This window comes from Nestor notabilis, unplaced genomic scaffold, assembly GCF_000696875.1.
Source record: "Nestor notabilis isolate BGI_N333 unplaced genomic scaffold, ASM69687v1 scaffold949, whole genome shotgun sequence".
NCBI lineage: Eukaryota > Metazoa > Chordata > Aves > Psittaciformes > Psittacidae > Nestor > Nestor notabilis.
The window spans coordinates 33,764-44,794 of NW_009943081.1; the positions used below are offsets into that span (position 1 = coordinate 33,764).

General features: G+C 50.1%; 1 protein-coding gene across 2 annotated transcripts; it reads left to right on the top strand.

The window, feature by feature from the left end:
• The first annotated feature begins 235 nt into the window (after positions 1-235).
• On the top strand, positions 236-6,573 carry LOC104411317 (leucine zipper putative tumor suppressor 3). Of its 2 annotated transcripts, XM_010021710.1 has the most exons (4): positions 236-685; positions 1,873-2,433; positions 2,572-2,703; positions 5,863-6,573. In XM_010021710.1, exons 1-4 carry the CDS (start codon positions 236-238, stop codon positions 6,571-6,573), a joined length of 1,854 nt encoding a protein of 617 aa, XP_010020012.1. The 2 variants fall into 2 exon arrangements, with proteins under 2 accessions (XP_010020012.1, XP_010020011.1); XM_010021709.1 differs by having other exon boundaries at positions 1,873-2,703.
• Positions 6,574-11,031: the final 4,458 nt, after the last annotated feature.

Genomic DNA, 11,031 nt, shown 5'->3' on the forward strand with positions numbered 1-11,031 from the left:
TAATTTATAACCCTACTCCCCTTTCCCCTGCCACTAGAGTCCCTAATGAAGAGCCCTTAATGATACACTGAGACATGGCAGCTTCTGTCCTTGCATCCCAGATATTTGCTCATCTCTGCACAATGTTGACCTGCCAAGGGTATGGTAGATAAAAGGCATCTTATTAACAGCCCTTTCCTTTCCCCCCTTCTCCTAGTGCCACTGACCTGTGCCTCCACCTCACCTCTACACTGCCATGGCTACTCTAGAGACGCTGCCCGTTCTCAGTGACCCAACGTACCCCATCCCAGAGAATTTCCACAGTTTTTCCCCCCGGCCATCCCAACCCATCTCCCAGAGCACCATGGGCAGCGTAGGCAGCGGCGTCGCCAATGACCAGGAGTTCGCCATGAAGAGCGTGGGGACGCGGACGCAGAGCAGCAGCCGGCAGACAGAGGGGTCTCGCAATGGGTATTCCACACGGGAGATCTCCAACCGCTACTCCGGCGAGGAGAAGACATACAAGTCGGAGAAGGTCTCCAATTCCCTCTACATCAACGGCGACCTGCGCAAGAGCGAGAAGGTGAAGATGGATATCTGTGGGAACGTGACCACCAACAACGAGAAGAACATGCCGCCACCTCCCCAATACCGAGAGCCCAGTAACCCACCAAAGATATTGCCAATCTCCGGCAAACTAGACCAGGTGAGAATTCCCACCTCCTGGAGCAGCTTGGTGACCGTGGCACACCTCTTAAAACACAGACCAGGAAGCCTTGGGCAATGGTGCAATCCTGATAGATAGTCTAATTCTTACTATGTAGGTGGCATCATTTTTACATAGATAATACGATTTTTATCACTTTCATGGGGAATGTTAGTTCTTGAGGAACCCAAGAGCATGATCACAAGTTTTCTACAGCTAATTTTCCAATTCATTTAAGTCATTGGCTATTCCAACCTACCCAAGATGTTGTGCCTACCTCTCTGATTGATCAGGATGGAGCTGGAGTTGGATCTTGTTTCAGTAGGTCAGCACCTGAGTCCCACTCTCGGGTTTTATGCCATTTATAGGTCATCTCCAACAGCACATTGTTACCAAAAGTTATTGCTTGAAAGCAGCCATGAGCATCTGTTCAAAATCCCAATGCCCCTTGTGAGGGACAAGTTGGAAAGGCTTGAAACCCACTCCTGTAAGTGTTATTGCCCATCCAAAACCAGTCCTTATGGCTCATACTGGCTTCGGGGAGCAAACACCTCCCAGGCTTTGAGAAGCAGAGCCCCAGAGCCCCCAGCATTGCTTATGCCCACATTCAATTGAAGAGCAGCTTCAGCATGTTCCTTGCCCAGTGTCACTGCTGGAGTCACAGCTCCTACGTACTCCTGCCTACACATAAGCAGGACATGATGTCCACATAGGGGAGAGATCACTACTGTCAGGAGGGAAACGTGGTGCTCCTGCGGCAAAACAGCTGCTCATCTAAAGGTTCAATTCAGTTTTCAGCTAAAGGGCAATGGACCCCCAGGGCCAGAAGTCCTTCAAAATATAATCTACCAAAATCAGAGTTGTTCTGATCAGGTCTGGTAGGCAAGTGGCAGCCCTCCTTCTTGCAAAGAGCACTGAGAGGACCCAAGGAAAAATCACACAGATTTGGGGTGAGTCAAGGTGGTTTCTTCTCACTTGGGGCAAGGGAAGATGAAGTATTGCCCTACAAGTGACCGCAGGTCCCTCGTGTAAAATCCCAGATGGCCCAGGGTGTAATAAGAGTGAGAAATATGCAGCTAGCCCACATCTAGCTCCATCAGCCCCATCCCGTGCCGATGTCTCTCTTGTGTGTGTTGTTTCCAAGCTTCCTGCTGTGTTTGATGCGTGGTCCTTTTTCCTTTTTGCAGAGCAATGAGCCCTTAGTTAGACCCTCAGCCTTTAAACCAGTAGTTCCTAAAAACTTCCATTCCATGCAGAACCTCTGCCCGCCACAGAGCAACGGGGTGACAGAGAACAGAAAGAGCTTGAACCATGCCAACAGCAATAGCCCATCCGCACCCAAAAGTGGACTCGACAAGAGCAGCCTTAACAGGACTACAAACCAAGTGGGGGGCCTTTCGGATTCAGGCCGTAATTCGTTGACAAGCTTGCCCACCTATGGGACAGGCTACAGCCAGCACGTTGGTCCAATGAGCGCTTCCACCAGCCACATCAACCGCATCGGTACAACCTACGTGGACAAGAACATCGTGGGATACAACGGGATATCTACCTCAGACAGCGGGCGGTCTTCGAGCAAGAGCACCTCTTCGTTCAACAGACTGAACCATCTCAATGAAACAATGCCTTTCCACTCGCCTTCAACGGACGATATCATCCAAGACCTGGAAGACCGGCTGTGGGAGAAGGAGCAGGAGGTCCTCCAGATGCGAAGGAACTTGGACAAAAGCGAGGCAGCCATCTTCCAAGTGTTCGAGGAGAAGCAGAAGATCTGGGAGAGGGAAATGGAGGACCTGAGGCAAAACTATGCCAACAAGTTGCAGCAGGTCTCCAAGAAGGCGCAGCGGGCTCAGCAAGCCTTGCAGCTCCAGATCTTCAAGCTCCAGCAGGAGAAAAAAAAACTCCAAGATGATATGGGACAACTCCTCCAGCAACGAGAGGAACTGGAGAAGAAATTCGTGGCTTTCAAGAAAGAGCAGGCTGAGTTTCTCCCAAAGATTGAAGAGACCAAGTGGGAGGTAAGAGCCTTGTTGTAGCGGACCTTGAGTGAGGTTTTTGTTGAGTTGTAACTCAAGGTACATCCCAGTTGCCCTAAGTGGACCCCACAGAGAATGGGTATGGGTTGGTGGGCTCCGTGTAACAGATGACACTTCACACACCTCTTTAGATTGGATGTTAGGAAAAATTTCTTCCCAGAGAGAGTGATCAGGTATTGGAACAGATTTCCCAGAGAAGTGGTGGAATCAGTGTCCCTGGAAGTGTTCACAAACCATGTAGCTGAGTCCCTCAGTGCCACGGGTTAGTGGTGGCCTTGGCAGCGCTGGGGTAATGGTTGGACTTGATCTTAAAGGTCTTCTCCAATCTGGTCGATTCATGATTCTATGATTCTATGAACCCCAGGCCTGTAGTTTTCAATTAAACTAAAACGAGCACAACTTTTGGTGCGCACCTCCTGTGCTGGTTAATAATCTGGCTTCACACTCTGGTCACTCCAACTTCTGGTACTTGAACCCAGTTTCAATGAACACAGGTATTTGTGCTACCAAAAATGGGTTTAAGTCTGTTTTAATTAAATTCTTCTAACAGCTGCATTGGGGCAAACCTTGAAACTGCTTTGCAAGTATTTGATCCTTTTTCACTTAAGATATAAAGCAAGTGAGCCAAGAATGATGCCAATAACCACTTTGCCTCATGCTTTCCATTATAACACTCTGTTTTCACTTGTTAATGAGTTTATCTCTCTTAAAAGGCTGAAAGGTGAATTCCTCTTTCTAGTTCTCCTTTTGAGTGCTGCATGTTTTTCCTACTGTTTCTATTTTTAGAGCATTTTATGGAAGCCTGTTTGCAGAGCCAGTGCTAACACACTTCTTTTTTCAGCTTGATCATGTGAAGAATTTTAATCCTTCCATGGACTGGCTAGAAACTTCAGATTTATTAAGGGTGCAGAGGCAAAACGTAGCTCTAGAATCCAGAAGAGCCTATTCTGCTAATCCTGATGGAAAGTCAATGAAGCTGGGATTAATGAGGCTCTGAAAGGTGCTATTTACAGATGTTCAGCAGAGCTTATTAGAGGCTTGCTGGAAAATCTCTGCGTGTTACATCCCAGAACAAGCAGGCTGCATTGTCCCACATGATGCCTCCTTTGGTCAGTTGCTCTGCACAGGTCTTTTGTGTGTTCCAGCAAGTTAGGTCTGGAATGTTCCCCGATTCACCAGTAAAACTATAGATGAGCTTTTGATTGTTTGTTTCACTGCTATAGTTCCATCTGGAACAGCTAACCCAGAGATACGGATATAAAAGATAGGGATCCAGCTTGTGGATCAAGACACCTAAAGTCTGTAGACACCTACACTTGTTGACTCACTGACTTGCTCTCCAGGCTCCATGGACTGTATTGCCTAGATCTCCACAGCACTCAGGAAGAGGCCTGAATTTAAGTGTTTTAATCTGTAAGCTGGTTCCTATCCAAGCTGTTCTTCATCACGTATTTCTCTGCCTTTTGGGAAGAGTCAGCCCACGGAGAGCACTTTCAGTAAATTGTGCACATTTCAGCTAAACAGTAACTACACCATTCTAACTACAGTTAAACCAGCATGATATGGTTCTGCTGCTGCTGCTGCAGACAAGTACTGGTGTGGATGGAGGTACTCACAGAGTTAGGTCATCATGGGGAACCACCACGACTGTCATCTCCAGGGAAAGGTGCGACCAGTAGGTAGGTGTAGGAGACTGTGCGTATGTCTGAGCTCTTTAGCAACCTGTAGGAAGCACTAGACTGTCCTGATAGCTGAACATCAAGGTCTTGCTCAACATTACACACCAGGCAAGTCCTCTATAGCAGAGAAAGATGGAGGTTGCAATGGAAGCAATAAGGAGAGGAGAGTTTGTCTAAGGAGCATTGACCCAATTGGACTGGAGAAGCAACCAGCCTCGAAGGCACTGCAGAAGGGAGGAAAGGCCAAGCAATTTCATGTGTGACAAGAGACAGGGGCTTTGGGAGGGGACACCCTGGTCTGGAGGTGGCTGCCAAGTTTCTTTTTAATTAGGCCTATCCCCCCTGATCACTGACGGTTCCTTGGTGCTGCTCCCCAGCCCAGGCTCCTGCCAGGACTCCCGTAGGGACTGTTTGTCTCTGCAATGATCCACAGCAAACAGGTCAGATCTGCCAATGTAGAACCCTGAAACAATGGAGTTCATGCGAAAATGGGGGTTTGGTCATTTTTTGTGGTTCACTTCCAGCACCTACAACTATTCATTTAACTGTCACCTTTGATGGGCTCTGCAGGAGCAGAGGAGTGTCACATTGAATGGTGACACCTATGTAATGCAAATACACACTGCAGGAAGGGTATTCCCACTGGGTTTGTGTACTTTACCACATGGGTGAGTGGTAGGAGGTTCAGACTTGAATCTGTACCTCCAGCACCCAAGGACAGTGCATGGTAGTCCCATTTCAGCAAGGGTGGGTTGCAGCTCTCTCCTTGATCTTTGGCAGAGAAGCTGATGCTCTTCATGCCCTGCCCCAAAAGAATTAAATAGCTAAAAGTCCCTGGACTGTCCCCAGTGAAGTGAACCCTGATATTCAGTCAACTGGGTTCTTTAGGAGCCTTTGGGAAGGAAAGCATCATAGGAAAAGTAAGTAGCATCTGCTGTCTCTGAATCCTGTCCTACACTCCAGTGCTTGGGGAGAGCCCGGGTGGTCTCTGGATCTGGGATTTTTCTGTTTCAAGCTTGCTCAATGTCCAGATCCCACTGAGGTCAGTGGGAAAACTGCTGCTGAGAGCAGAGGGTTTGGGGTCAAGCACCACAGGCCTGTGGTTAGGTGAGTAAGATGAATACAGGGAGGGAAGCATCAGTGTCTACTCACCACTGGTGAGGACCATAGCACTTAGTTCAGCTGTTTGGTCAACTCCAGCTGGGAACAGATTCAGGTCCCTGAGAAACAGGAAGAAATCTCCCCCACAGATGTGGGGATAAGTTCTAGGTCTTTGGCATGGTCTGGGTCCTGGTGAAGGCTGGAACTCAGTCCTGCAGCAGCATCACTGGCTGTCCACTTCATCAACTGAGCCTCCTGCCATCGCGAGGTGACAGAGATGTTCTATGGGCAGTGCAGGGGACAAGCAGTGGTGGTGACTCCTCTCTGCCTTTCTCCTGCCTCACGGATGCTCTCCCCATAGGTGTGCCAGAAGGCAGGTGAGATCTCCTTGCTCAAGCAGCAGCTGAAGGACTCCCAAGCGGATGTGTCCCAGAAACTGAACGAGATCGTGGGACTGCGGACGCAGCTCAAGGAAGGTAAGAACTTCCTACGGGAGAAGGAGGAGCAGATCCTCACCCTGAAGGACTCCTACAGCTCCAAGAGCGTCAACCTGGAGATCTGCGAGAGCGAGCTGCAGCGCAAGATGAGCGAGGTCCAAGTGCTGAGGGAAAAACTGAACCACTGTGAGCTGGAGGTCTCCAGCCTGAAGCGGACACTTGCCAGTGTGGGACCTCCGGGACCTTTTGGTGGGGACGCTGGGGAGAAGCTGCGGGACCCACTGGGCTGTGAGAGCGATGAAGCCAAGATGCAGCGGCAGAGCGAGGACAGCGTCAACACGCTGCGGAAGGAGGTGGAGCGGCTCCAGACGGAGCTGAAGCTGGAGCGGCAGCAGCGGGAGCAGCAAGTGATGGACTTTGAGGAGGAGCGGCGCACGTGGCAGGAGGAGAAGGAGAAAGTCATCAAGTACCAGAAGCAGCTGCAACTGAACTACGTGGAGATGTACCAGAAGAACCAGCTCCTGGAGCACAAAGTGAATGAGATGAACACAAAGGCCACCAGCCCCCCGCACACCGAGGAGAAGAAACCATGGACTCCCTCCAGACTCGAGCGAATAGAGTCCACCGAGATCTGAGGTGGGACCAAGACAACACAACCTGATTTCTGTATTGCTGTGCATGTACTACCTACTCAAGCCAGTGATCTTCCGAAGGATAATACGCTACCATAAGAGCGGTGTGAGTCTGCTCATACCAAGCTCCACCACCCTTACTCTCTACTTCTGTGCTCTGTAGGTAAAATAACTGTGGATGTGCGTTGTTTTTCTATGGATAATGCTACATCTCCTTTGGGTTTCTTTCCTAGTACAGCTGGTGAGGGTCAGTTGGCTCTTTTGTAATCTGCCGTGACTGTTACTTCGCTAGAAGCTGCCATCCCCTCTCCTACAATTCACCCCTCTTCGGTTGGTTGTTTCGGAGGGTTGTAGTTGGTACCTTTGGTTTTTCCAAGCAGCAAAACAGTTCAAAGTGGCAGGTTTTAATCAGGGCATTTCTAGCCACATTGGCTAACAGAGCAAAGCTCTCGGGACCGTGAGCAAGCTCACTGGTCTGCATCAAGTATCCTGTCTAGACGGTGGTCTTAGTGAAGTCAGTGCGAGGTTGGCCACTGACTTCAGTGAAACCAGACATATCTCTACCAGATGACTCCCTCTTGCCAGCCCATGGCTGCCATGGTTGCAAGAGGTTAGGATATCCTTGAGGAGCAGGACGAGCCTGTCCTAGTAACATAAGCCAACAAGGAATGATCACCCAGCAGGAGCCTCTTTGGAGGCTCAGCAGAGCTGCGTTTTCATTTCATCGTGGTTTCCTTCTGCGGTTCCACTCCTCTTCTGGGTTGTGCTCAACTCTCAACCCTGGGAGAATAAACACCCTCTCACCTCTGCCTTGGTCCCCCTATTCCTATTACATACTCAAGCTGGCTACAGCAAGAAAGAAACTTGGAAATCCAAGCTAGTTTCCCCTCCCAAGAGCCCTTTTACTTCCCGAAGTCAGTGGAATCAAGGTTTGGAGAAGCCTTCAATCCTGTGGGATGTTTATGCAAACTGAAGCTTTAGCAATTTGCCCCAACAGTGGGCAGTTGTGCTGCCCCGTTCCCAAATGAGTGACGCTTTGATGCACTCTCTTGGTCCAGGTTGTCCTTCAAAACTGCATCAAGCCTCACTCAGGAGTTGCAGTGAGCAACATCAGCATCACTGCTAGATCACAATGGTGTGAGCCTTAGCCTTCAGTATGGCCATTTCAAACAGCATGCCATAGCGATCCCACATGGCATCACACATTCCAGGGGCAGGGATAACACAGGCCTAGCTTAAGGAAATATTCAGCTACTAACTCTGAGCATGAAAGCAGTAATGAGAAGGCAAAATGCTTAAGATCACTCAAGTGCTTATGCCCTGGCAGAATAATAACCAAATCCTGTATGCACGGTCACTGGGAATGGTGCAGGCATCCAAAACCAGCATTCAGCTTGAGAAGGTGGGCAAAGTGGGCCTGGTTCTCCCTTTCGTGGACACTTTTTTACTGTGATTCACAGTGAAGAGTTAAAACTCGTTGCACAGTGGAATTTGCACTGACTGGTCAGTGGCCAAAGGATCAACACAAGTGGGAATTGCAGCTCTTTGTCCTTGGGAGCAGCTAGAAGAACAAAGGTAGAATTATCACTGGGACACCTTGGAATGTCTGTGAGGGGACTCCAGGGAGAGTTTGGCCAGACCACATGCCATGTGCATACCAAGGAAGTACTTCAGGGCATTGAGGAGCTTCCAAACAAAAGCCCTGAAGCTACACATTTTCCATGTTCCCTTCCCCAGTAGCTCCCCATCTCCATCACCAGGTCTGAGCTTCCAGCTGGGGAAAAACACGGTTGTGGTGAGGTCCAGACTGAGCAAAGAGGCTGACCAGGAGAGAGAAGGCTTCAATTAGTCCCATTAACCACGAGCCAAGGCCAACAGTATTGCTGGACAGGAGCTGTTAGTGGCTGGCAGCCATCCCTGGAGCTATAGAAAATGGAGATGTATGACGAGACCAGGGCAGTTCAAGATCCCAGTTGATGGTACCTTTCTTTTCCCACTGCTTCTGCCTTCGGAGCTGGCCCATCAGCCTGGGAAACACCAGGGCAGCTCAGGCTAAGCCCCTCTTCCAGGATCAGTCTCCAGGACTAGGTCAGGTCAGACCCCTGAAGGGTGTTAAGAATTCCCACTATGAACCCTGCAGATGCTCCAGTGCTCTTGGACATCATCTGCACACCCTAATGAGGAAGGAGTGCACCTGACCACCCAGCAGCAGATTTGGCCATGCCAAAGGAGACACCCACATGTGCTGCACAAACTTATACACTTGGCCAGGCAAATCCTAGAGCTTCCCCCATTTCATACACAGGCCTTCCAGATGGAACCAAACATCCCACAATATCAGGGTTGGAAATGTGCTGTCGTGTGTCATCTTGGCTTTCTGTGCTTCTCTTCCCACATCAGATAAAGGCACGTTGTCTTCCTTCACAAAGCAGTTGTGAGGCATCTGTGCTTGTGAAGGGTTTTGCAGCCCTTGAGCTAAAGGTCAAAGCACGGAGAAACAGCAAGAGGCTTAGACTCTGATGTTCATAAGGTGCTTTTGAGGCCATCACACGAAAAGCAAACCCAACAGCAAGTGCCATCAGCAAACGATGGGTCCAACAACCTGGTGGGTCATTTCCACCTTTGCTCCTCCTGGCTCCACTGATGTTAAGGTTCATTTCCCTATAACAATCACAGAAACCAGTGTCTCGGTGGTTCAGGAAGACCCAAAGTGATTGAGTTTGAAGGATCTGCTGTTGAGGAGGTACATCACAATTCCCTGCTGTGTTAACACTCCAGAAATGGGCACTAGCATCACCCTGTGGGGTACCTTCTCAACAGAGCTCCTTCTCTCACAATCAGGACAAGCAGGGGCTTGTCTGGCCTCCTCCTACCCCTGGATGCAGTCAGAGGCGAGGCAGCCAGCCAAGCCCTCCAGCCTGCCAGGTTTGCTCCACCACCTTTTTCTTGCAGGAATGAGTGTGTCTTGATGGACCAGAGAAACCAGGAGGCAAATGGGTTTGTGTGACTGCTGGAGGGTGCTGGGCTGCCCAGGGACTCAATGGCCTCACAGTGCATCCATCAGGGACTGCCGAGCTCCTTGGGATGGAGCAGGAGTGGCAGGGAGACATTTTTCACCCTGGAGGAGGAAACGTACCCTCCCTTCACCTTCTTCTTCACTACATTAGTAACAATCTAGTATTCTGATCCAGACCTGAGCAACCTCAATTGCAGCCATTCCCTGGATGACACAGAGCTTTGTAGACACCCGTTAAGATGTTGTGCTGCTGATGGTGGTTTTCCCTCTTTTGGGTACTAGCCCAACATACCCCAATATCTGCCCTATAGCAAACACCTTCCTATGCTACAGTGACATAAAATACCGATGGTTTTGGCAAGTGCCGCAGCCAAACTGCCATGAAGGATTCCACAGGAACCCTTCCCACAACTGGATGCACTTCTCCCCATCACATCTCCTCCCCTGTATTAGCACTGTGCCACCACATGGTGATAACCAGTCTCTCTTGGAGACGACTGCCCTTTGCTCAGCAAAGATGGAGCAAAATGATGGAGGGACATCTGGGTTCCTGTTCTTTGGTCCAGACGGGAGCTCGCCTGGCCCTTTCCAGGTCTTAACACTTTTACCCACCAACTGGATGAAGTCTCCCATCACAAGCTAGGCCTGTGTTAAGTCCCTGGGGTCTTAGCCTTGAAAGATAGCCAAGGGGTGCCAGGCTGGTGTTTTGGTGCCATACCATGCGAATGGCCAAGGAGGCTGGTATCTTGTCTCTTGGAGGCTCAGGCAGGGCTGATAAAATGTTTGTCTCATGAAACTCAACACAGAGGTTGGGTTGGCCATCACCCAGCTGTCTCCTGCACCTTTGCTCAGCCAGCTCTGGAGCTGATGGGATTCAGTGTGACATAGTGGTTCATGTGTAATTCTGCCCTCAAAATCTTGCACGTGGTTACCATCCCACCTGAAACAACCAGTCATCTCTAACTTGCCAGCAAAAGCTGTGGTCACAATGATCTCAGGTCAGTTGCTCACACATGGGGTCCAGAGACATTAGAGATTCTCTGAGATACCCAATACGTGGAGCTGCCCCATATGATCCAAGATCTATGGGAGAGCCAGGCCAGTGGTGGGAAGACCTGGAGCACCTCTTGTGGCACATCACCCACTGCGGGCAACTGACTCGTGCTCCAGGCATGAGCAAATAGAGGACATTCATCAGCTCCAGCTCTTTCCATCCATGAGGATTTGGGCTAAGCAGGTCATCCTGGTGCCAGGGAAGGTCTAAGCAGCCCCTCTTCCCCCCTTGCTTTGCTCCACCACCATGCCGAGGTGGGTTGCTGCTGCTCTCAGATGCCAAGCCAGCACTCCTGCCTCACCCTGAGGGTGAACGCCGCCACCATCGCACGTTGTTGTGCTTCACACAGTCCCACTTAGCTTCTGCCACTGTCTCGTGGCAGCACCACTCC